General features: G+C 47.6%; 1 protein-coding gene across 1 annotated transcript in view; it reads right to left on the minus strand.

Moving 5' to 3' along the window:
• The window catches only part of MOXD1 (monooxygenase DBH like 1), a 126,921-nt gene that overhangs the window by 30,249 nt on the left and 68,907 nt on the right, over window positions 1–27,765 (minus strand). Inside the window, exons 5-6 of the mRNA XM_068279484.1 lie at window positions 20,950–21,129; window positions 20,766–20,868 (exon numbers count right to left, since the gene is read on the minus strand). Of these exons, the coding sequence (XP_068135585.1) occupies window positions 20,766–20,868; window positions 20,950–21,129 (283 nt within the window). The remainder of the gene's footprint in view (window positions 1–20,765; window positions 20,869–20,949; window positions 21,130–27,765) is intronic.

Genomic DNA, 27,765 nt, shown 5'->3' on the forward strand with positions numbered 1-27,765 from the left:
CTCTCTTCCAAACACCAAATGTAACTCTTTATTGTGTCATTCTTTCATCCTGACCACCTTCCCCAATTAAATATGATGAGCAAAATATTCTCTTAGCATGACAATTTGCCCTAAGAAGGAGGCACATGTTTCAATTTACTAACAATTTGTGTTTGCTATTCAGTGTTGTTATATACCCCAAGGTCCTTCTCCCGTGAGAGCTAAGCAGAGAATTTTAAGATTACTTTCCTTTACTTGAACCTGGCTTTATTGTTTATTTGACTATCCAGAGGCCTCCCTGAACCTAGGTAATTATCTGTCTTTGTATTTAACCTCTAGTATACTTTAACCACTTAAGTATAGAGATGGCCTGAACCTCCGATTTTTGGTTCGCGAACTGCAAACGCGGACTTCCGCAAAAGTTTGGTTTGTGCAAACTTTCGCGAACCGCAATAGACTTCAATGGGGACGTGAACTTTGAAATCTCAGAAACACTTATGCTGGCCAGAAAAGTTATGGCAAAGATGTTTCAAGGGGTCTAACAGCTGAATTTTTGCATGGATGAGTGGGATAGACGCCAAAAGTCCCGGGGAAAAATCTGGATTTGACGCAAAGCAGCGTTTTAAGGGCAAAAATCACATTGAATGCTAAATTGCAGGCCTAAAGTGCTTTAAAACATCTTGCATGTGTATACATCAATAAGGGAGTGTAATTAGAGCACTGCTTCACACTGACACACTGACTGCTGGAGAGACTGGCCTTTTATACAGGCAGGACGGCTGATTGGCTCGTAAGTATGTATGCCACGCATGCGCCCATACGGACGCAACACTCCGCGCATGCGTACGCAGAGTCGCGTCCGCCGTGACGCAAGCGCGCACACGCCCCCTACCACAGGTTTCAAGCTTCGGCGAGTGACGCGCGCCGCGTGTACCAAACGAGACGGAGGCCAACACCGAACTGCGGGAGCGTGAGTATGACATTGCCCCCCCTTAAGGGCAATCTATGAGTGCCCTCAGGCTTGGGTTTTTCAGGAAATTTTTTGTGAAAGGAACTGACCAGTCGAGGGGCATGAATATTACGTGCAGATTCCCATTATTTCTCCTCAGGACCAAATCCCAGCCACTTGACCAAGTACTGCACCATCCTTCCCCGTCTCCTGCTATCCAGAATCCTCTCAACTTCAAATTCCTCACTGCCATTGACCAAGATCGGTTGGGGAGGTTCCAGTGCTCTGCCCTGAAAAGGATCCTGTACCACTGACTTCAAGCATGACACATGGAACACTGGGTGTATACGTAAGGAATCAGGTAGATCCAGTTTAAAAGCAACATCATTAATCTGTTTAGAAATCGTATAAGGGCCAATAAACTTTGGTCTAAGTTTTCTGGAAGGACAACGGAGTTTCAGGTTAGTTGTAGATAACCACACTTTATCTCCCGGCCTGAAGACAGGACTGTTCCTTCTTCTCTTGTCAGACTGAAACTTAGCCCTTGCCTGTGTTTTTGAAAGATTCTCTTGAAGATTTTTAAAGTTTTGTAACAACCAGGTAAGTCTTTCTTGGACCATCGGAAAGGAACTTACTGTCTTAATATTGGGAAATGTTGTCGGATGAAATCCGTAATTAGCAAAGAAGGGAGATTGACTTGTGGAGGAATGGACAGAATTGTTATATGCGAACTCCACTAAGGGTAGCAAAGAGGACCACTTAGAGAAGATTGTTCATGTATGAAACAGGTGTGCAAACCTTTTCTATTCAATTAGCAAAGAGGACCACTCATCCTGTGCTGCAGAAGAGAAACATCTTAAATATTGCTCCAAAGTCTGGTTGGTTCTCTCCGTTTGCCCGTTAGACTGTGGATGGAAACCTGAGGATAGGGAGGAACCAATCTTTAACTTCTTACACAACTCCTACCAGAACTTAGAAGTAAATTGTGATCCCGAACAGAAACAATGTCAGAAGGTAGTCCATGGAGCCTAACTATTTCTCTAATAAAGGTCTCTGCAGTAACAGCCGCCGATGGAATCTTCTTCAATGAAATAAAGTGGGCCATCTTAGTAAGCCTATCCACCACCACGATGATACAAGTATTCCCAGAGGATAATGGCAATTCAACAATAAAATCCACAGTAATCATATCCCAAGGGCGAGAGGGAATGGGGAGCGGAGACAACAGCCCCCAAGGCTTCAACCTCAGACTCTTAGCCCTTGCACATATAGATCATGAGTTAACATACTTCACACACTCCTTCCTCATCTCTGGCCAGTAGAAGTTTCTTTTAAGTAATTCAAGGGTCTTGGATCCACCTCCATGGCCTACCAACAGATGATCATGACATGACTGAAAGACCTTGACCCTGAGTTCCTGAGGGACGAAGATCTTGTCCTCTAGCACAGGTAGGCCTTCTTGTAAATACATCCCTGGAAACTGATCCAGAGGAAGGGACACAGCGACTTGTTTAATCTGCGAGATAATGTCTGGTTGTATCATCAAGAAATGATTAGGTGAGAGAATAGTATCCGGAACTTGAGAAGACTCATCCCCAGGAAACATCCTTGATAGTGCATCTGATTTAACATTTTTGGACCCAGGCCGGTACGTCAAATGAAAATTGAATCTTGAGAAAAACAAAGCCCACCGAGCTTGACGAGGGCGGAGACGTTTTGCTGTTCGCAGATACTCAAGGTTACGATGGTCTGTAAAAATAAGAACAAGATGTTGTGCTCCCTCCAGTAGATATCGCCATTCCTCCAGAGCAAGTTTAATAGCCAACAATACCCTGTCTCCGATATCATAATTCTTTTCAGCAGGGTTAAGTTTCCTTGAAAAGAAGGCTACGGGGTGCAACAGAGATTTGGGCCCAAAATGTTGAGACAGAACTGCTCCAGCGGCATTTTCAGAGGCATCAACTTCTAACACAAATGGTTGACTGGGATCAGCATGACGAAGGATAGGGGCCGAAGTAAACAATTTTTTTAGATGATCGAATGTGGTTTGAGCTTCCGATGTCCACAGGAAGGACTGATAAGCTTTAGTGAGGCGAGTAATGAGAGCAACCACAGAGGAAAATCCCTTAATGAATTTGCGATAGAAATTAGCAAATCCTATGAATCGCTGAACTCCTTTCTTGTCCACAGGGGCTGGCCCGTCTAATATTGCTGCAACTTTTTGTGGATCCATGGATATTCCATCCGGAGAGATATGGAGACCTAAAAATTGAATTTGCTTCTTGTCAAACTCGCATTTCTCTGGCTTGGCGTATAATCCATGTACTCTTAAACGACCCAGAACCTTTCGAACTTGTACTCGATGTTCCTCCAGAGTGTTAGAATAGATCAAGATGTCATCCAAATAGAAAATCATAAAATCTTCAAGGAAATCCCTGAAAATATCATTGACTAGGTGTTGAAAAGTTGCTGGGGCATTACACAGTCCAAAAGGCATGACACTGTACTCATAGTGGCCGAATTTGGAACGAAAAGCTGTCTTCCATTCATCCCCCTCTCGAATTCGCACTAGATTGTATGCCCCTCGAAGATCCATTTTAGTGAAAATCTTAGCATCTCTCAATTTCTGGAAAAGATCAGGGATGAGGGGTAAAGGGTACCGATTTTTGACTGTGATTTTATTTAATTCTCTGTAATCCACACAAGGCCGAAGTGATCCATCCTTCTTTTCCACAAAAAATATGCCTGCGCCTGCTGGAGATTTGGAAGGCCTGATGAATCCTTTTAGTACATTTTCATCAATATACGCCTTTAAAGCCTTGGTTTCAGGTTCAGATAATGGATATGTACGACCAAAGGGAATCTCAGCCCCGGGAAGCAGATCAATCGGACAGTCGTAGATTCTGTGTGGAGGAAGAGTATCTGCCCCCTTCTCATCAAATACATCCAGGAAGTCATGGTAAATGGAAGGAACAAGATTCTTGGTAGCTTCATTTAAACAAAGAACATGGCCAATCTCTGGGAGGCAGTAACGAGCACAGTAACCAGAAGGGAATGAAACCTCCCCCGCAGACCAATCAATTTGAGGGTTGTGCGCCTGGAGCCAAGGCATTCCAAGAATAACAGGAAACAAAGGAGAGGGAAGTAAATCCAAGCTGAGATATTCCTGATGTCCAGATTGGGTAACAGTAAGGAGAGGTAATGTTTCTTGAGTAACAGATCCGGTACTAATTGAAGATTCATTTGCCAGTAAAACGGGAAAGGCCCGGGTTTTATTACGGAGAGGTAGTTCAAGTTGTTGAGCCAGTGAGATGTCGATAAAACATGAACATGCCCCTGAATCGATGATGGCCTTAACTACTTTCATTCCTCTTGGACCCTGCAAAGAGATGAACAAGGATACATGAGCAGATGAACCCATCTGGATATTACTAGAAATCTCACATACAGCATCGTTATCCTTACTTGAAAGCCTTACAGGACAGGCCTGACGAAAGTGTCCAGCCGCTCCACAGTAAAGACATAGATTAGCTGAGATGCGACGCTGACGTTCTTCAGCAGATAAAGAGGCTCTGGCTAACCCAATCTGCATGGGTTCTACCACATCATCAGAAGAACTTGCCGGAACTGAGACTGAAGGTGTCAGGAGAGGAAGCGGATAAGAAGACCCCCAAGCAGAACGGGGACCTCCAGACCGCTCCTGACGTCTTTCCCGGAATCTTCGGTCAATAGAAATGGCTAATTGAATAAGATCCTTCAGAGAGTCTGGAATTCCTACTCGGGCCAATTCGTCCTTCAATTGATCGCTAAGACCTAGCCGAAATTGGAATTTTAAGGCTGCCTCATTCCATTGTGTCTCATTGCTCCATCGGCGGAAATCTGAAATGTAGTTCTTAACAGGCCGCTTTCCTTGTTGGAGAGCACATAGTGCCGCTTCAGCCGATGCCACGCAACCAGGGTCATCGTGAAGTTCGGCTAAGGCTTTGAAAAATTCCTCTACTGAAACAAGGGCAGGATCGTCTTGTTCTCTAAGCTGAAGAGCCCATGCCAGCGGCTCTCCTTGAAGAAGGGATATCACAGTTCCCACCTTAATATGTTCTGTTCTGCAGCGAGAAGTAAAGAAGATATGCTCCCTTAAACACCCGGAATTTGCCACGATCTCCGGAAAATCGATCCGGAAGGGGAATCTTAGGCTGAGGAGCAGGATCTGGAGCAGATACCGGAGGGACCAAGACTTGAGCGGCTGGAGCAGGAGCTAAGTTACCAATTTGTCCCTGAAGCTGATGATAACCTTGCTGAACTTGTTGCACCGAGATCCGTAATTCCGAAATCTGCTGACAGAGTTGTTCTATAGGAGATAGTCCGGTGTCAGGACCTCCAGAGGCGTCCATTGTAAAGGTTGTTCGTATCTGTTAGGGCGAGAACCTGTTGACCTTCCCACTGAGGTGAGGATCCCCCAAGAGTGTAGAATCTAAGTGCCCACGGGTGTTCACCAGAGCGCCCCGCAAGGGACAATGGACTTTCAGCGGCCTATTGTTCACCAGGTTACACTCAAGGAAGGACCCTAACAGTGAGTCAGAGAACAGGCCACACCAAGTAGTGGAAGGCAAGAGTCCCAGATGGTGCTGAGGTAGGGGACACCTCGATGTGGAGGTTTTGGTGGATGCAGGAGACCACAGATAGTATACTGGAAGTTAGAGTGGAAGCCGAGAACAACTGACAGTAATCCGTATCCAGGCTAGAGTCGAGGCAGGCGGCAGGCAAGAGTAATCCGTATCCAGGCTTGGGTCGAGGCAGACGGCAGGCAAGAGTAATCCGTATCCAGGCTTGGGTCGAGGCAGGCGGCAGGCAAGAGTAGTCAGGGTCACAAGCAGGGGTCAGATCAGCGGAGAGAATCGTAGTAGTCAGACAGGCCGGGTCACAACAGGAGTCTTAGCAAGATAACCAGATAAGGTCGCAGCAGGGAACACAGGAACCACACTAGCTGTCAGAACGAACAGCACCTGACTGCTGAAGAGACTGGCCTTTTATACAGGCAGGACGGTGATTGGCTCGTACGTATGTACGCCACGCATGTGCCCATACGGACGCAACACTCCGCGCATGCGTACGCAGAGTCGCGTCTGCCGTGACGCAAGCGCGCACACGCCCCCTACCACAGGTTTCAAGCTGAGGCGAGTGACGCGCGCGTGTACCAAACGAGACGGAGGCCAACACCGAACTGCGGGAGCATGAGTATGACAATATGAGATTAATCAACTTTAAATCCTTTAATGAGAATCTTTAATGGAGGGCAAGTCTGCCATCCATACAAGTGAAAGGTATGCACTGACTGCTAGGTATAATACAATGTGCAGTCAAAGATGCAGTGAAAGGTATGCAGTGACTGCAAACAGATGTTTGTGTAGTGACACCCTTCTGGACTGGTGCGCACCATGACGAGGGTGCAGGTGATGGCGGCTTTCCAGCCCATATGGACTTAGTCTTAGGGCAGGCAGTCACACGGTGTGCAGGCAGAGATGTTGTGTGTGGGGACTGACTTAGTCTTCGGGCGGGCAGTAGCCCTCCGGGATCCATGCCTCATTCATTTTGATAAAGGTGAGGTACTGAACACTTTTGTGACTTAGGCGACTTCTCTTCTCAGTGACAATGCCTCCAGCTGCGCTGAAGGTCCTTTCTGACAGGACACTTGAGGCAGGGCAAGACAGAAGTTGTATGGCAAATTGGGACAGCTCTGGCCACAGGTCAAGCATGCGCACCCAGTAGTCCAAGGGTTCATCGCTGCTCACAGTGTCTACATCCACACTTAAACCCAGGTAGTCGGCTACCTGCCGGTCCAAGCATTGGTGAAGGGTGGATCTGGAAGGGCTAAGGCGAGGCGTTGGACTAAAGAATGTCCGCATGTCCGACATCACCATGAGATCGCTGGAGTGTCCTGTCCAGGGTTGCTCTCCAGGACTCCTGAATGCGAATTTACCAGAATTATTCGGGTAAATTTCAGCATTCCCGAAGTCGAAGCCGAAGCCGAAGGAGGCTGAATGTGCGCATTTGAATTCGGCCGGATGATGCGTTGGGTTTGGCTTCGGGATTCGGGAGTGACGCAGGCCAATCAGAATTCCTCCTGCCGAGTCCCAGGCAACGGTAGCAACCAATCAGAGGAGGGGAGCCTGGCCCTCCCCTCCTCTATATAAGGCGGCGGCCATTTTGCGGAGCTACGCACTTGTGTGACTGAGCTGGTACTGAGAGCATCTCCAGTGCTGTGCTGCGTGTCTGATCAAGTGTATTCTGTGCTAATCCTAGCTTCCTAAACACCTCCTAAACACATTCATTGTACTGTTATATAGATAGATAGTAATTTGATTGTTTGTAGTCAGCTAGTGTGTACTGTATACTGTGCTAGGCTAGTGTTAGTCTGTGTGCAGGCTAGGCCTGCTAGCCTAGGGCAGCCTTAGCCTACTACTAGCTTAGGTAGGTTAGGGATTCTAGTTAGTTGTGTACTATAGTAGTTTAGTTAAATTGTACTGCTGCTGTTTGCTGTAGTCTGTTAGTTTATAGCTTCAGTACTGTTAGTTAATACTAGTTAGTTACTGATTGACTGTGTACAGGCCAGCATCCCTTGTTGTCACCTGCTGTGTGACTGTCATTTGCCGGCCCACCCTATTGATTGCATCTGACCGTGTGTGACCGACCGACTGTAATTGGTCACCCACTGTCTGGCAGTTAGTTATATTGTTTACTGTTTAGTACAGCAGGCGTTTAATAGTTACTACCTGCGCGTACTACTACTAATAGGTAGGTGGTAGTCTTCCACTACTACCACCACCCACCCCTTCATTTAATTTTTTTTCATTATTTACTGTGTGATTTATTACCTTTCTGTAGTAAATTGTTACATTCGCAGGCCAGCATCCCTTGTTGTCACACGAGTTAGTACTGTAGAGACTCACTGTTAGTAGTAGTACTACTACTACTACTACTACTACTACTACTACTACTACTACTACTACTACTACTACTACTACTACTACTACTACTACTACTACTACTACTACTACTACTACTACTTCTACTACTACTTAAAGAAAAAACATTTTTTGTTGACACTTACCACCAGTCAGTCACCACCACCACCACACTTTATTAAAGTTTACACCCTTTCCCGCCGTTTTCTACACATTTGTTTTTTTTTACTGTATACGTATATAAGTGCATAATGACTGGCAGAGGTAGAGGACGAGGCACCACCAGGAGAGGCAGTGCCATTGCAGCAGCCACTGCCAGCAGCAGCAGCAGCAGGTCTGTGACTGGTCCGCCGCCAGCCACTGACCGCAGAGTTGTGGAGGAGGGAGCAGAGGTGCAACAGCAGCGCGTTGCGTCCATCTTTGAGACGGGTCGTCGCTCCCGGCCCATTCTGGAGAGTCAAGCGCAGGCTGTGGTGGAAATGATGGCGAAGCAGGAAGCCACCGTTTCCAGCCAGGCCCCAAGCACCAGCAAGACCAGTGCCACCACCACCAGCACTCCGGTCCGCAGCAGGCCTCCACCACCGCTTGAGGTCACGGTGACCCCATTGACCAGCCTGCCCTCACTGAGCTCAGTCTTCACCCCAGTGACTGCAGCCGTGTACAGGGATGTTGTGGAGAATTTTGAGCAGGAGATAATGGGGACATCATCATGCAAGGAGGAGGAGGAGGAGTTGGAGGTGGAGCAGTTTATTGTTGGCGCTGATGAGGAGGGGCGTGATGCAGGGGATTTTGGGCTACTGGATGTGGTTGAGGCGGGCTCAGAGGACATATTTGAGGATGATGATGACGTGCTGGATCCTCCCTATGTGCCATCACCAGTACCACCAGCACACTTGCTTGAAGGTAGCTCGTCATCGGAGGAGGAGGTGTCTCTGGTGCAGAGGCATGGCAGCAGCAAGCACAGGGCGTGGAAGGCAGGAGCCACAGCCTGCTGCTTCAGCCGCTACCACCACCCGCAGCAAACCTCCAACCAAACAAAAAAAGGCACAAGCCTCCAAGGGCACCAAAAAACCCCAGCCCTCAAGCTCAAAGGGCAGGTTGAAGTCCCCAGTCTGGCGGTTCTTCACTAAGTGCACAGAGGACCCGACCTGTGCAATTTCCAACAGTTGCAAGGTCAGTCTCAGCAGAGGTCGCGATACCCTCAAGCTGACCACTTACAGACCAGGCATTTTGAGGACTTTTGTGAGTATGAGAAGCTGATGCAAAGTGGCGCAGGCAGTGGTCAGAGCCAGAGAGCCACTGCACAGATTTCAGCAGCAGCAGCAGCAGCATCCCACACAGCAGCAGCAGCAGCAGCAGGAGCACAGCAGCAGCAACTCACTCCTCCCCCCCCCGGGCAGCCAGTCCTCAGTTGCCTTATCAGCTCCCTCCACAGTGGCCTCATCAGCTCCCTCCACAGTGGCCTCCTCATCCTCCCGTGCAGGCAAACGCCGCCAGACCCTGCTCAGCGAGTCCTTTCCTGGTGTGACCAAGGTGTTGCCTCCTGCTCACAGGCGCATCCGGGTGCTGAACAGGTTGCTTGCCCGGGCCATGTGCTCCCAGCTCCTGCCATATTCCTTCGTGCAGGAGGGGAGTGACATGAGAGCACTGCTGCATTTTGGGATCCCGGAGTGGCAAGTCCCCAGCCACCACTACTTCTCCCGCACGGCGATCCCAGCACTGCACCGGTTTGCCATGGCGAACGTGGGCCGCGCACTCGATCACGCTGTGAGTGCACGGATCCACATAACCATGGATTCATGAAGCAGCCGTTTTGGGACAGAACGCTATCTGTCCTTTACGGCACACTGGGTCAGCCTGGTGGAAAGCCCGAGCGAGGAAGCAGCAGGTCCACCCTCGGGCGCATCAGCAGCAGCAGCAGCGGCACCAGTCGCCCACTATGTGGTGCCACCACGTGGGGTCAGGGGAGAAGCAGCAGGTCCCGCCGCCAAGCGACAATGCAACAGAAGCGTGAAGGTCCGCCACTGCCAAGCGCTGCTGGAGATGGTCAGTCTGGGCAAGAACAGTCTGACATCAGTCAACGTGCTCCGCTACCTGAGGGAGCAGGAGAAGACATGACTGACCCCCAGAGACCTTGGAGTCGGATTGGTGGTGTCCGACAATGCCGCCAACCTGCTGGCTGCCATCAGCAGGGGACACTTATCCCACATCCCCTGCTTGGCCCACGTCCTGAACCTGGTGGTGCAGAAGTTCCTGCGCACCTACCAGGGGAGGGAGGAGCTGTTGGAAGCGGGGCGGAAAATTGTGCGCACTTTCTGCCGCTCAGCTGCTGCTGCATCAAAGCTGGCAGAGTTCCAGCAGCGCAAGGGCCTGCCACCACACCGCCTTGTCATCGATGTGCCGACTCGCTGGAACTCCACCCTGGCGATGTTGAAGCGGCTGGTTGAGCAGAGGAGGGCAGTCAACCAGTACATCGTGGAGGTCACTCTGGAAGGCAACCCCAAACTCCAGCTCCTCACCAACGCACAGTGGGGGCAGATGCAGCAGGTCTGCTTGGTGTTGGCTCCCTTCCTGCAGGGAACCAACCTGGTGAGCCAGGAGCGGGCATCCCTCTTCCAGCGGGTGCTCTTTGTTTGTCTGCTGGACAGGGCACTTGGTGATTTGGTGGATTTGGGGGAGGAGGCCCGGAAGCAGCTGGAACAGAAGCCGCCTGCACAGTCCACTGCTGTGCAGGAATTTGAATCCCTGGAGGAGCATGAGGAGGAGTTAGAGGTGCTGGACGTCGCTGCTGAGGGGGAACAGCGGAGCGGAGCAGCAGTGTTGCGAGGGTGGAGAGAGGAGGAAGAGGCTCAGGAGCCAGAGGAGGACGCTGACCCTGATGTCTCTGTGTCACGGACCACCCTGTTCCCCATGGCAGCGCACTTGCTGCGTTGCCTGCGCACAGACCCCAGGGTGAAGCAGATGCAAGCGAGGGAGGACGCCTGCATCAGCATGATCCTGGATCCACGGCTGAGGGGGAAGTGGGCTCAGTTTCTGCCTGCTACAGGACGTGAGCAGCGCACAAGCGAGTTGCAGCAGCTCCTTGTTCGGCGACTGGAGGAAGCCTTCCCCCAGGCTTCCACCCCCTCTGTCCCTGTCCAGCCAGTACAGCAGCCGGTGCCTGCGGCCAGCAGCAGCAGCGTCAGGCGCCCAGGAGACCTGCTGTCATTGACGCAGGTGCTCTACATGACGGTAGAGCAGCCGAGAGAGGAGGTGCATGCTGCAGCCACCTCCTCTGAAAGCCACAGCCAGCGCATAACCCAGATGGTGGCTGAGTACATGGGGTCCTTCAGTGGGCTTGACACCGGCAGCGTGGACCCCATGGAGTACTGGGTGGAGCGGTTGCACATCTGGAGTGAGCTGGCGCAGTACGCCCTGGAAGTCCTGTCTTGCCCCCCTTCCAGGGTGCTGTCCGAGAGGTGCTTCAGTGCGGCCGGTGGCGTGGTCACCGAGGAGCGCTCTCGTCTGTCCACAGAGGGAGTAGACAGACTGACATTTTTGAAGATAAACCAGGCCTGGATTGAAGGTACGTTCCTGGCACCTACTGTCGGCGAGAGGAGGACATGAGGTGAATGGGAATCATTCTTTGACAACATAAACCTTCATTCCCGGGGTCCTGATAATTTGGCCTGGTGTTTCTTCACTTGCTGTGGTAGTAACGCTAGCTACCATGGCCCGTGACATGCCTGCTGCTGCCACACATCACTCCTCTTCCTGCTGCTGTTGCTGATGTATTTATATATTTATGAATTTACTGATTTATTTATGAATTTATTTATTTGGGTATTTATTTATTTATTGTATTTATACAGCGCCAACATATTACGAAGCGCTGATTTTCATCCTCCTGCTGTTCACCACACAATGCATGCCTGCTGCTGCCACGCGTCACTCCTCTTCCTGCTGCTGTAGTTATCCTGCTGTCTGTGCTCCCACCGCCAGGTTCCACAGAATACATTGCCTGCTGCCATTCGCCACTTCTCCTCCTGCTGAGTTTATCCTCCTACTTGTCTGTGTTCCCACCGCCAGGGTCCACAGAATTATGCGCTGCTGCCATGCGCCACCACTAGCTATTACGCCACTACAATAGCTATACTGTTGTATAAAATTTTTTTTTGAGGTGTCTGGGTTGAAAACTGTGCTGTCCCAATTGTGCATTGGGCACAATGTGGGCTGCACAACTGCTGTCCGGAACCTCCTCCTGCTCTTTGCTGTTTATTTTCAGCCATGGTACCAACGTAATTGAAGATGAACCCAGTGAAGAAGAAGAAGAACTTAAAGAACCAGATGCCAGTGAAGAAGAAGGTGATGAAGATGATAGTAATGAATGATTGATGAAGAGAAACAAAAAGAGGGTAAAACAGAAAAACAAGATGGTGAAGAAAAAGATGGAGAGAAAAAAAAAAGAAGACGGTGACAATGAATAAACAAGAAATGCTGGAAAAAAAAGTTTCCCTTTAACAAAGAAAAAAAACCCATCCGAATTCGCGTACACAAATTTTTTCCAGAATTTTTTTATGCAACCCAAACCGAATTAGAATCCGAACCGAATTCGGCGATCACATCCGAATCCAAATCCGAATTTTCCGCGGGCCCGAATTCGAATGTACCCGAATCAAATTTTGGTACATTCAAGCAACCCTGGTCCTGTCCTTGCCTGCGTGGACATAGGAGAAGGATTACTGGCAGTGGTACCTTTATTGTGTTGTGCTGTGACATCACCTTTAAACGCATTGTAAAGCATAGTTGCCAGCGTGTTCTGCAAGTGCTGAATCCTTTCTGCCTTCTGGTGATTTGGAAACATCTCCGCCACTTTGTGCCTATACCAAGGGTCTAGTAGTGTGGCCACCCAGTACAGCTCATTCCCCTTGAGTTTTTTTATATGAGGGTCCCTCAACAGGCTGGACAGCATGAAAGAGGCCATCTGCACAAAGGTGGATCCAGACGTACAATTCATCTCCTTTTGCTCTTCCTCAGTGACGTCAGGTAAGTCCTTTCTTCTCCCCCCAGCCACAAACAATACCATGGGAACGTTGAGCAGCACAAGCCCCCTGCGACACCTGCTGCGGTTGTTCTTCTGCCGCCTCCTCCTCCTCCAAAGAAACACCTTCCTCATCATCCGAGTCTGACTCCTCTTCCCCACACGACTCTTCCTCCTCCTCCTCCTCCCCCTCTGTGCTGCCGCAGGTGTTGAGGAAACATCTGGTTCTGATGAGAATTAATCCCACAACGCTTCCTCCTGTAACTGTTTCTGTTCACGCTCCTCCACAGCTTGATCCACCACTCTACGCACGGCACGCTCCAGGGAGTAAGCGTTCGGGATCAAGTCACTGATGGTGCCTTCACTGTGACTCACCAGGTTGGTCACCTCCTCAAACGGCCGCATGAGCCTGCATGCATTTTGCATGAGTGTTCAGTTGTTGGGCCAGAACATCCCCATCTCCCCAGACTGTGTCCTTCTACTGTAGTTGTAGAGGTACTGGGTGACGGCTTTCTCCTGTTCTAACAGGTGAGGGGAAAATAAGGAGGATCGAATTCCAGCGAATCGGGCTATCGCAAATCAGGCATCTAACCAGCAACTTGTTTCTCCGCTGAATATCGGCAAAGCGTGCCATGACCGTGTAAGACCGCCTGAAATGCCCACACAACTTCCTGGCCTGCTTCAGGATTTCCTCTAAGCCTGGGTACTTTGACACAAATCTTTGAATAACTAGATTCAGCACATGTGCCATGCAGGGTACAAGTGTCAGCTTTCCCAAACTCAAAGCGGAAATGAGATTGCTGTCGTTGTCATACACCACGTTGCTGATCTCCGCTGGTGCGGGGTCAGCCACTGATCCACCTGTTTGTTAAGAGCAGCCAGGAGGGCTGCTCCAGTGTGACTCTCCGCTTTGAGACAAGACATGTCTAAGATGGTGTGACACCGTCGTACCTGGCATGCAGCATATGCCCTGGGGAGCTGGAAAGGAGATCGCAGCACCGAAAGGGTTGAACTGCCACTCAGCCAAGGAGGAGGAGGATGATGACAGCGAAGAGAATGTAGCATTGAGGAGAGGAGGTGGCAGGAGGCCTGCCTGCAAGCCGTGGAGGTGTCACAAGTTGGTCTGCTGCACAGCCACGTACTCCCTGCTTGCCATCGGTCACCAGGTTGACCCAATGGGCTGTATAAGTAATGTACCTGCCCTGACCGTGCTTGGCAAACCAGGCATCTGTGGTCAGGTGGACCCTTGACCCAACGCTGTGTGCAAGAGATGACACCACTTGCCTCTCAACTTCACAGTACAATTTGGGTATCGCCTTTTTTGAGAAATAATTGCGGCCTGGTATCTTCCACTGCTGTGGTGTCCCAATGGCCACAAATTTACGGAAGGCTTCAGAGTCCACCAGCTGGTATGGTAACAGCTGGCGAGCTAACAGTTCCGCCAAGCCAACTGTCAGATGCTGGGCAAGGGGGTAACTGGCAGAAATTGGCTTCTTCCGCTCAAAGATTTCCTTCACAGACATCTGGCTGCTGTGGGCAGAGGTGCAGGAACCACTCAAGGTCAGAGGCGGAGTGGAGGAGGGTGGCTGTGAAGGTGCAAGGGAGAAAGTGGCTGAAGATGCTGCACCTGAAGGAAGAAGAGGAGAAGGAGGGTGGCTTTTCTTTTGTGTGCTGCTTTTCCTCTGGTGCTCTTCCCATTGCGTTTGTGCCTTTTCTGCATGTGCCTGTAACGATTGTGGAATTATCTCCGTGGTCAGCGCACAACCTGTGCGCCGACACCACGGAAATCCTCCACAAACGTTTGGATAAGAGAACCCAGCTAAGGTGCGGATGCACCCGTAGAGAGGAATTCCAACCGGCAGATGGAGCTGTGGAGTGCAGAGGAACAGATCCTCTGCACAGCCACAAATGCCAGACAAGGATTGTACGTAATGGGGCAATACGGTGCAGGATAGTTTTTCTCGAGGGAGAGAGCACAGAGACAGAATGTATGTATGTCTACCAATCTAGTCGCTGCCCGGCGACGGTCGACATACAACAGCGAAAACCAAAGTGTGAACGCAATTGCAAGTCCATAATGTCGCCTAACTCAGACATATGAGGTGGTGTAACTTGCTTAGTGCCTTTATCTAGTTGTAACAATAATGGCTGTGCATCAATGATTTCCCCACCAAATAACTCCTGTGAACTGTCAAATGCAGTGGATGTGGTGCTTGTAGTAGGGCTGGTGGGTGCGGAAGATGAGGTGTTCTGTGTTAAATAGTCAACCACGTCCTGACAATCTTGGGAGTTGATGTTCTTTTGAGCACTGTACTTTGGTCCAGGGCCGCACGAACTCACATCAGCATGACCTCGCACAGACCTGCCGGGTGGCCTTCCTCTGGGTCTGCCTCTACCTCTACCTGTTTTTTCCGTTTTGTCCATATCGGGGGGATGAAGTGAAAGGTGTGCACTGACTTGACTAATACAATGTGCAGTCACACAGGTGCAGTTAACAGGTATGCACAGAGTGGTATATCACACTGCGTGCACTCAAGTAGGTAGGTGGGTGCACTGAACAACAGGTAGGTATATGCAGTGATGGGTATTAAATGTGCAGCTGTCACACACACGTACTGTGAACAGGTACAGTGACTGGTGGTATTGAATATCACACTGCGTGCGCTCACGTAGGTAGGTGGGTGCACTGTAACAGGTACTGTAGGTATATGCAGTGATGGGTATTATAATGTGCATCTGTCACACACAGACAAGTACCGGACAGGCACAGGGACACTGCGTGCGCTCACGTAGGTAGGTGAGTACACTGAAGTGAACAACAGGTAGGTATATGCAGTGATGGATATTACAATGTGCACCTGTCACACACAGACAGGTACCGGACAGGCACAGCAACACTGCGTGCGCTCACGTAGGTAGTTGGGTGCACTGTGAACAACAGGTTGGTATATGCAGTGATGGGTATTACAATGTGCACCTGTCACACACAGACAGCTACCGGACAGGCACAGTGACACTGCGTGCGCTCATGTAGGTAGGTGAGTGCACTGAAGTGAACAACAGGTAGGTATATGCAGTGATGGGTATTACAATGTGCACCTGTCACACACAGACAGGTACCGGACAGGCACAGTGACAGTACGTGCGCTCACGTAGGTAGGTGGGTGCACTGTGTACAACAGGTAGGTATATGCAGTGATGGGTATTACAATGTGCACCTGGCACAGTAGTAATAATTATAACACCAAGGGGCCAAAGGCCAGCTGCGACTGACTGACAGGGCTGTATATATTGCAAGTGGGCCACAAAAAAAAATAAAGGGAGGAGGGACACCAAGAGCCCAATAGTGTGATATTGTATAGAAGATAATTAATAATGAGTAATATAACAATTTAATACTCACAAACCAGGGTTACCATTAGGCAACCACTGTGAAGGCAGGTGGGGAGATTAACCTGACCCCACTCAGGATTAAAAGTCGCTCTCTGTAGATGGGAAGAAGATGGGTACAACCCTCCACCAAGGGTGGACTTAGCAATATGTAGAAGCTTTCCAGAGGCGCCAATAGAATAAAAGTCACTTAAACGAGCTTAAAACCGATGGGGCAGTGGTGGGCCTATCCCATCCATGCAGACAAAGCAAACAAAGGAAGGACTGTGGCATCAACAGTCAAACAACAATTTTATTTATACTCCACAGTAAAAATAGGCCTATTTTTACTGTGGAGTATAAATAAAATTGTTGTTTGACTGTTGATGCCACAGTCCTTCCTTTGTTTGCTTTGTCTGCATGGATGGGATAGGCCCACCACTGCCCCATCGGTTTTAAGCTCGTTTAAGTGACTTTTATTCTATTGGCGCCTCTGGAAAGCTTCTTAAAAAAAAAAAATAGATCACAAGAACAAGATTAGCTCTCAAAAGAGCTGTTGAGGGGTGCTTTTTTTTAGCAATAAGAATCAGCCAGGAGCAAGCTAAGAAACCTACAAGAGCCTAACTAAGCTTTCCCTATAGGTCTCCGAACAGCAGCTCTCCCTTCTCTAATTACTGTAGGCACACGAGTGAGTCCAATGCCTGACGCTGCCTGCCTTTTATAAGGGGGGTGGGGCTCCAGGAGGGAGTGTAGCCTGATTGGCTACAATGTGCCTGCTGACTGTGATGTAGAGGGTAAAGTTGGCCCTCATGATGCACTATCGGGGCGAATTGAACTTCCGGAAAAGTTTGTGGTTCTCCGCGAACGCAAACCACCAAAGTTCACCGGGAACCGTTCGCCGGCGAACCATTTGGGCCATCTCTACTTAAAGAGAATCTGTATTGCTAAAATCGCACAAAAGTAAACATACCAGTGCGTTAGGGGACATCTCCTATTACCCTCTGTCACAATTTCACCGCTCCCCGCCGCATTAAAAGTAGTCAAAAACTGTTTTAAAAAGTTTGTTTATAAACAAACAAAATGGCCACCAAAACAGGAAGTAGGTTGATGTACAGCATGTCCGCACATAGAAAATACATCCATACACAAGCAGGCTGTATACAGCCTTACTTCTGAATCTCAAGAGATCACTTGTGTGTGTTTACCTTCTGTCCCCAGCTTCTCTCATGCACTGAACATTACAGGCTTCCTGCAGACAGCTCTGCCTATGTCGTTAATTCCTCAGTATGTGACAGACCAGCTCCTTTCACAGCCTCCAGAGGAGGATTTTTATCCAGCTCTCTTCTATCACTCATAAGATAGCAGAGAAGCTGCTGGCTTATGTAAATAAAACACACACTGGAGTGTGCATAGAGGAACAGTTCAACACTGAAGAACTTGGCAGCCTTCCAGACACAGGCCGACAAGTCTGACAGGGGAAAGATACATTGATTTATTACAGAGATGGTTATAGTAGAAAGAGCTGCAGTAAGCCAGATCACATTAGAATAGGTTTAGGAACTTGTAGGATGGTAGAAAAAACGTTGTAATTTTTGTTACGGAGTCACTTTAAGTACCAGCGGTCTCTGCCCCCTTAATGACCAGAGACCGCTGGTACAATACCAACGGAATACCAACAAATCGCCGCGGATACTCGCCGCAACCGCCATCACCGCCGCACGCCGGGATCCTCCTGACCTCCACTCTGCCATCTCTATGACGGCAGAGTCATGTGAGCTGGTCAGTAGCTGCTTTCATTGGGTCCTGACCATGTCTATCCATGTAAGCCTATGGGAGCGGCTTACATTGATAGACACGGCCAGGAGCCAATAAAATCTACTTCTGACTGGCTCACATGGCTTTGCCGTCATAGAGACAGGCAGCGAGATCGGCTGGGAGTGACAGAATAGGTAGATGTTCGCAGCGGCAGCTGAATGAAAAATACGCCATGCCAGCCAGGTAACCACCAAAACAGGGCGTAAATTTCAATCAACGTGGTCCTAAAGTAGTTAAATCAGTTTTGCATCGAAATTTGCAAATTTTTTGGCTGGCTTGACATTTTTGTGAAAATATAATGGATTTTTGAATGATTTTGTGATCGTGAAAACTGTTCAGAGTAGGGGTTCTCACATGCTCATTGACTTTAATGTATTTGGGGAAAATGTGTTTTTGAACGCATGCATATTCTGTGTGAAAACTTTCTCATGCCCATAAATTCAATGCATTTGGCAAAAATTAGCTTTCTCATGCCCAAACATTTTCCCCAAATGTGCTATCTGTGCGAAAATATGAAAATAGGCTATATTTGCTCACAGTGGCATAGCTAAGGAGCTATGGGCCTGGTGCAAGTTTACCTGGGGCCCCCCAAGCACTCTATACATAACAATTGATATGGCGCACCAAAACCTGCCAAGGATTTCCACAGTGTCAGAGGTGCAAGTAGGAGATGGGAAACAGTTTTTTAATAACTACTATTTAAAGCATCTATAGAAGTGATTATTACCAGCACAGGGCCAATAGAGAACCAATATTGTGCTTGAGGGAGTGCCCCTCGGTGCCCCTCTGACCCAAGGGCCCCGATGCGGTCGCTACCTCTGCAACCCCTATTGCTACGCCACTGTTTGCGCATCACTACCGAGTAATCTCACAGCTCTAAATGTTAGCTTGTACTGTATTCTGGACATTTTGTAATGATGGAGTGCCTGACTCCCTCTCATCATTTGTGCAAGCAAAATACTGTGTTACAATAAAAAATATTTTACAGTGATCTCTCATTTATATTTTGGTACTTCTTGATATTGTTAGAAAACCACTTTCTATTTCCTACGATCAGGATTGAGCCGGGGCGACCAGACTTCGCCCCTTTTTTCCCCACTAGGGGGATGTCCCCCCTGTCTGATCGCCGTCAGCTATTTCTGCTTAGCGGGCGCTCCTCAAAGCCCCCCTCCACAGCGATTTCCGCCCTCTCTGCCCTTACCTGCCTCTCCCGCAGGCTATGGGCTGCGCAGGACGGATATCCGTCCTGCGCCGTCTAGGATAGGCTTCAGCCTATCAGATGCCGGCGTTCTACGGGCCAATCAGAGCAGCGCAGTATGATGTATACAGCGGGGATTTCTTCCCCGCGTGTTTACATTTCGCGTGCGAGCCGCGATCGGTGGCTCGCAGTCTGTTCACTGAGACACCCTCCGTGAACTGACATGGAAAGGCCGCTCGTACGAGCGGCCGTTTCCATGTAATACCACTTACGACACCTATCGGCGTTAGGCAGTCGTTAATCGGTTAAAGTTATAATGATGTAAATATAAACCTCGAAGCAGTTAAAAAGGCTCATACGGCAAGCAGTTAAAAAGGGCGCCGCATAGAGCACAATGTTATTAGCAGCTTTTGCAGTGCCCACAGTATATAATAAGGGTGCACAATATTTAACAGTAATAGGAAGTCTCAATAGGAAAATCATATGTTGTAAGTCTCAATATGAAAAACATAGGGAAATTCATATAACGCCAATAGGAAGTCTCAATATGAAATCACACAGTGGAAGCTACTGTGCGCCCACATTTCCTGTAATACCGTTCAGGAGTAAGTATTAGGCACCATGGGAGGTAAATGGTTAAGGGCTAGGCACCACTAGGTGGGGGGGTTAATGGTTAGGTATCGGTAATGGGAGGGTTGAGGGTTAGGCATCGGCAGAGGGAGGTTTCTGTAAAAGAGTAGGGTTAGGTCATAGTAAAATATCAGTAAAGATTACCGATCCTTTACTTTCAGAACTTAGTAGTAGAATATCGGTAATTTTACTGTTATTCTACTAGCAGCAATATCTGGCTTACTTTTTTGTATGCGCCATCAGGGCCGGCCCGCTCATGAGGCGGGGTGAAACGTTTGCCTCAGGCGGCAAACTTCTAGGGGTGGCACCCACCCGTCCGTGGGTGCGGGGGGAGGTGCGGTCGTCGAGCCGGAGGGGTAGCGGGCAGGACGGGGGTATTGGGCCTAGCGGTAGGGAGGGGGGTCGGACCCCCCCTCCCTCGCCTGGGTCCCCTGATCTGCGCTCCCCTCCAGCTGTACATAGGAAGCAGCCGATGCCCAATAGTAAGAGGCACGGGTGGGGAGGACTCACCTTATCCGCGTTCCAGCGTGTGCTCCACTGACGTCACTTCCTGCATCGCCGTCCACTTACAACACAGTGGGCGGCGATGCAGTGAAGCGCACGCTGGAACGCGGAAAAGGTGAGTCCTCCCCACCGCCAGGCCCAATACCCCCGTCCTGCCCGCTACCCCTCCGGCTCAGCGGCCCCCCGCGGGGGGGGGGCATCAATTTTCTTCTAAATTTGCCTCAGGCGGCAAAAAGTCTAGGGCCGCCCCTGGGCGCCATTATTATATATATGTGAATTAAACCTTGCCTGAGGTGCTGGTATGAAAAGCTGTTTCATATAAGTGATGATTTCTCTTACCTTCTTGGTGGGATGGATTATCATAGTGGATTTCCATAAGTACATACATCGGGTCTTCACTTGTTCCAAGTGACAAGCCAACATGTGGTGGATATGTGAATCCCTGCAACAGTCAGTTTTAGAATAATAAAGGTGAGTTTGTAGTCAGTCCATGACCAGAACATATAGCTTATTAAGTACTTACCTCCCCTCCTATTGCCCAAGCATACAACACTGTTTCACATGTATGAAATACATCAGGCATATTGGGATGGTAGCATTCATGCCCGTATTCGAGAACAGTGTCACCTGCATTTCTTGTACACTCATACAGCAGTATATGATGTACTAGACTCTCATGACCTTTCTGAATCAGTGGTTCAACCTATAAGAAAAAATTACGAGGTTAATAGTATAGAACACTTTGATAGATCACACAATGTAGTTATTTCACAAACCGCCTGATAAATTTTGCCATAACTATTTTCACCTGGAAGCAGAGATTTTGGGCATGAAGGGAGACAGGCCCACTTTGGCAACACTATAGAACGCAATACAACGCAATACAAATTATGCACGGTGGGGGTGTGGTTGTCTAGTTTGGGCACAGATTCTTGGCTATCATATAACCAAGTGCCCACAATAGTTATGTGTTTGGCTGCATTGTAGCCAAACTCACACAGTGGTGGTGGTGGCTCATGGAACAGTAGTTAGTTTGGCTACACTGTAGCAGATCAGATGAACCAGTAGGAGCAGTGGTTAGATTGCTTGTGAGCTTGGAAGCACTGTAGCCAAACTCACATAGTGGCAATGTCCGAGGGTTGGCCATTGGCCGTTGTTCAATTCACCTTCTCTCCTAAATTTTCTCCTAGGAGATCATTTTTCATAACTTTTCAGCACTCTGCAATTGAAAAAGGACCAAAAAGAAGATGAAAAAGTAATGTCAAAATTATTCTGAGCATTTTCTTGCTTGCTTGAGGCTTGAAAGGCGATGTATTGAAAAGTTGTGAAAATATCACCTAGGAGAATTTTATTTTTACAAAGTGCCGAAAAATATTTTATAGAGAATAGGTAAAGAAAGATAATTTATGAGTTAAGTTTGTGAATCAACCTCAGTGTGAGGATGTTTACTTTAACCAAAAAGAGTTGAATAAGATTTTTTTTTTTCATATTTACGTCTTATACTTTGTACTGTTTTTTAGTGTGGTTCTGTTATAAATAAAGTTTTTGGCACATTAATACAGACATAAGAGCTAAACCAGATGGGAAACCGTATGACAATAGAAAATAAACAGAAACATTGTGTTTCAAATACCTTAAAGTACAGAAAGAATGTAGTGATGGCCCGAACCTCCGATTTTAGGTTCGCAAACCGCATTTGCGAACCTCCGCAAATGTTTGCGAACTTACGAACTTTCGCAAACCGCAATAGACTTCAATGGGGAGGCGAACTTTGAAAACTAGAAAAATTTATGCTGGCCCCAAAAGTGATGGAAAAGATGTTTCAAGGGGTCTAACATCTGAGTTTTTGCATGGGGGAGTGGGATAGACGCCAAAAGTCCCGGGGAAAAATCTGGATTTGACGCAAAGCAGCATTTTAAGGGCAGAAATCACATTGCATGCTAAATTGGAGGCCTAAAGTGCTTTAAAGGGAACCTGTACTGAGTAAAATTATTTAAAATAAACACATGCGGTAACTTCAAATGAACATTATATAGTTACCTTGCCATCAGTTCCTTTCAGAAGCGCACCATTTTCGTCTGACAATGATCCCTTCCAGTTCTGACAACATTTAATATATCAGTTGCTGTCAGTTATTTATCAGTTGCTGTCAGTTATAGCTGAGAGAAAAACTGATGTGCCAAGTAATGTCTATGTTTCCCTATGGCTCAAGTGGGCGATGTTACAGTTTAACAGTGTGTTGACCAGGAAGCTGTTATGGGGTAATGGCCATTTTCAAAATGGAGGACGGAGAATTCCCTTGATCACAGTGGACAAACAGGACTCGGGACAGGAAAAAGAGATTGAGGAGTAGACTACATGGGAGGTAAGTATGACTTGTGTATGTTTATTTTGACTTTTAATTTTCAGTTCAGGTTTTCTTTAAAATATCTTGCATGTGTATACATCAATCAGGGAGTGTAATTAGAGTACTGCTTTACACTGACAGACCAAACTCACTGTGTAACGTCCCGCAAACAACTGTTTGTGTTGTGACGGCTGTGCTGGACTGGTGCGCACCATGGGCAGAGTGCAGGCCATGGCGGTTTTCAAGCCCATATGGTCGCAGGGCTGAGGCAGCTCAATGACACAACAGTGACTGTCCAGCTGATCGAATTAGGTCTGTCCACAATGAAGCAAAGACCTTGGGTGTGCCCCCCTCCCCAGACACTCATATAGCCAGCAGTCATTGCTTCATTGTGATACGCAAGCCCCTTCACCGCGGCAAGGTAATGATCATGAAAGGGAATTGACACATGTACATGCCTTTTGTTTTGTTGTTGCCGCTGCAGTGCCACCAGAAAAAAAGCTGCTAGCAGCTGCCTTAAAAATTCAGGAATCTGCCTGGAGTCCTGGTGGACTCTGTTGGTGGTGGCGGAGAAGGCAGTCAAGCGGCCTGCAGGCAGAGATGCTGTGTGGGGACCGACTTAGTCTTGGGGCATGCAGTCACACAGTGTGCAGGCAGAGATGCTGTGTGTGGGGACTGACTTAGTCTTAGGGCAGGCCTGATCATGCTTTGCAGGCCAGGCATCCGTGGTCAGATGGACCCTTGACCCAACGCTGTGTGCCAGAGATGTCACCACTTGCCTTTCAACATCACGATACAGTTTAGGTAACCGCCTTTTTTGAGAAAAAATTGCAGCCTGATATCTTCCACTGCGGTGTGTGGCTTTGCTTTTGTGTGCTGCTTTTTCTCAGGTGGTCATCCCATTGCAGTTTGTGCTTTGTCATCATGTGCCTTTGTAAGGAAGTTTTCCCTACATGGGTCTTGGTCTTTCCACAGCTCAGTTTCTGGTGGCAGAGAGTACAGATGGCATTGGTCTCATCTGAGGCAGACACACAAAAATTTCCACACTGCTGAGCCCTGGGGTGATGCGCTCACGTAGGTATAGGTAGGTAGGTGCACTGAACAGTGAACAGGTGCAGTGATTGGGATTACTGCCTGTCATACACACACGGACTGCAATGACAGGTGCAATGAGTGGTGGTAACAGGGCCGGTTTAAGCAACAATGGGGCCCCAGGGCAAAATAAACCTGGGGGCCCCCCCCAACATATACATATTTTGTCACATTACTGACACAAACATAAATCAATTTTATTGGAATTCCACGTGAAAGACCAATACAAAGTGGTGTACACGTGAGAAGTGGAAGTGAAAAAGAATTGGTTGTCCAAGTGCCAGGAGGGAAGGAGAGGCGCCTCTCCTTCCCTCCTGGCACTTGGACAACCAATTCTTTTTCACCTCTTGCGTAAGTCCCACATTTTTCTTTTCCTTGACTTGGCACTTGGCACTACTTCTTATTATGGGTAACCTTCATTACCCTCATTGAATTGTTATTTATGATGGATGTTCATGATGCACTTTATTAATTTTTGAGTGATTGTGCACATACTTTATTGGGAATCAAAATATTTACATGCAATTTTAAATTGTTTTGTGGTTGTGTACCTTTATAATTTATGCTTTCATAATAATATAATTTTAAGAGGTGACTACGCATGTCTTATTCCTTAATTGTTCAGATGCCAGGTGTTATTGTATTATCACATTAATTATTCTTTGGGATCGAGAGACCCCGGTGGTCACATGTGGTGACCTTTTTAGGTGTTTTTATAACTGATGGCTTTTGGAAAACAATAAAGATTTATATATTTTTGAATACTATTAGTCTGGTGCTGTTTATGGGGATATCTTTTTTCTTTTCCTGATATAATTAAGTTTTTTCCCCCTTATCACATTCTAATTGTTGTAGTATTATAAATATTATAGACAAATTGTCTTGCATGGTGCTGGCCTCCATCTTTTTGAGTTTATCCCTGACCTTTCTGGTGTGCTCTTTGGCCTTCATGGTGTTGTTGCTCCCAATATTCTCTTAGACAACCTCTCAGGCCATCACAGAGCAGCTATATTTGTACTGACATTAGATTACACACAGGTGCACTCTATTTAGTCATTAGCACTCATTAGGCAATGTCTATGGGCAACTGACTGCACTCAGACCAAAGGGGGCTGAATAATTACACACTCCCCACTTTGCAGTTATTTATTTGTAAAAAATGTTTGGAATCATGTATGATTTTTGTTCCACTTCTCGCGTGTACACCACTTTGTATTGGTCTTTTACGTGGAATTCCAATAAAATTGATTCATGTTTGTGGCAGTAATATGACAAAATGTGGAAAACTTCAAGGGGGCTGAATACTTTTGCAAGCCACTGTATTTTCATCTTTGAAAGTAATTATATACAAAAACATGTGTCCAGGAGTTCCCAACAAGTATATGCCCTCTTCCTGAACTGTGTATATTTATCCAAAGACCACTTTTAGAAAGCAGTTGAACAAACATTATCCAAATGCTTTAATACTTATGTTTACATCCGTATCAGTTGCCTAAAACAGACATATCTTTGTTTGAAATCTATTGATGTCTTTCTTCTAAGCCTCCCTCTAGCCTACTGATGTTCAAACAAAGACATTCAACACAAAGTATTCCATTATATTTTCTCTTCATTTGAAACCTTTGATCGTGTGTGAAATAATACCGGATGGAACGTTTTTAGTGGGAATACAGCCACCTCCTAAAGCAAGTGTAGTTTTAAGTTAGTAAATGACTATATACACAGAATGGCAACAAACATTTGCTATTAAGAAATACTTTAATGCAGCATTGTTTTTTTGATAACATGTAAGCACTCTCTTTTTGTCTCAAAAGACAAAAAATTACAATGGAATGAGGCAAAACAGATGTATTGTGCTGTAATGTCATTCTTTTCCCTGCAGTATCTGCACATCATGAAAGCCTAAAGGCATGTTCTGCACACAGCGAGGAAAGAAAAAACCTATTCCTCCTTACTTTTCAAATCCTATACTAAAATGAACAACAGATTACCAAAGAATAAAATTCAGTTTTTCGATAAAGCTCAGATCTATTTTTAACTTATAGGGCTGGTTCACACCAGGGCTGGATTTGTACTTATTACCGCCCAAGGCCCACTATCACCAGTCGCCGTACCAGGCCAGGGCCAGTACTACTTTTTGCTGCCTAAGGCAAACTTGTGAGAAAGCACCCCCCCCCAACATCAATTTACTCTGCTTCATTTAATGTTCTCATATATCATGCTGCAGCTCCAAACAATAGCACACTGGCTAGCTGTAAGTCTGTGACAAACAAAATGCTCACCCTCATGCACTCCATTCCTCCTCAGTCAGGACAGCAGTGCCACCTCCTCCCTTCTGCTGTGCAAGTAAAATGAAACACTTCTGCTCTCCTGACTCCCACGCCTCACTCACTGTCAGACTCCCCACACAGCACAACAAGCTTCTTTTCCTCAATGATGACCTCTTCACCTCACACTCCACACGCTTCTCCTCCTACTCTGACTGCAAGCTGTTAGTGTAAACACAGTACAAACATGTCACCCCTGTAATCTCTGCACCTGATGAAAATGTTTCACCTTGCTTCATGAGAAAACCGGCCCTGGCCCTAGCCGACAGCATTCCTCTACCCCACCACCACCACCACACACGCACGCACACCACACACACACACACACACACACACACACACACACACACACACACACACACACACACACACACACACACACACACACACACACACACACACACACACACACACACACACACACACACACACACACACACACACACACACACACACACACACTTTATATGCACCTTTTCCAAGCAAGAGCAGGTAGGTAGCCTTTCCCCTCATTAAATATAGGTAGCTGTCAGCCAGTATAGGTATCTTTCCCCCTCATTTAGTATAGGTAGCTTTTCCACTCTATAGGCATCTGTCACCCCAGTATAGGGAGCTGTCCCCTCAGAATAGGTAGCTGTCCCCCTGAATAGGTAGCTGTCCCTCCAGTATAGGTAGCTGCTGCTGCCACTGATACTGGGCACCGCTGCCTGTCTCTTCATTATGGTTCGCCGCTGATCTGAGGTCTGACTATGCCAGCAGCAGAATAGCGAGTGGAGGGGGACACAGACTTTAAGGTGGAAGAGAGGCAATGCCAGCAGGTTTGTTAATGAGTGGCAGGTGGGCTGCAACATACATTAATAGTTCTACCACCCCAGCCTCCCCAGACGTCCTGGGCACTGGCCTATTTGGCCTTTGCCCAAATATGGCCCTGGTTTACACTAAGAGCACTTTTGAATGCTTTTCAAAGCACCAACATTTCAAAAAGCATGTGGCTAATGTAACTATATAAGGGTGTTGCACATCCTCTGTTTCTCCATTGAAATACAGTACATGGGGCTTGATTGACTAAAATACAGTACACGGGGCTTGGTTCACTAACAAATAGCACGCCTCATCCAAGTTAACATGCCTGTTCAAAGTTAACATGCCTTATCAGAGTAGCATAGCAAGCTACAAACTTATGCCTGCTAATTGGCAATGACGAGAGCTCCACTCATCCTGCCCTGAGCCCCTGCCGGTTCGTAGCCCTTGCTATGCTACTGCTAAGGTGTGTTATCTCTGATAAGGCGTGTTAACTCGGATAATGCATGCTATTTGTCTTAGTGAAGCAAGCCCATTATGTGTATTACATATGTGTTTTAGAGAAATATGCAGCAAGTTATGCTTTTGTAAAAGGCACATTGTAAAAATGCAGAAACCTTTTTCCTGCAGTACATAATGGGCCACTGGCAAACCAATCAGATATACTTCCATTGTGGGATACGGAGGAGGTCAGACTATTGAATGGGCAATTAGTCTCTAGACAGACAGTCCTGGCCTGCCAGTCCGCTGTAAGGGCCCATTCACACTGAGG

Source organism: Hyperolius riggenbachi, chromosome 4, assembly GCF_040937935.1.
Source record: "Hyperolius riggenbachi isolate aHypRig1 chromosome 4, aHypRig1.pri, whole genome shotgun sequence".
NCBI classification, from domain to species: Eukaryota; Metazoa; Chordata; class Amphibia; order Anura; family Hyperoliidae; genus Hyperolius; species Hyperolius riggenbachi.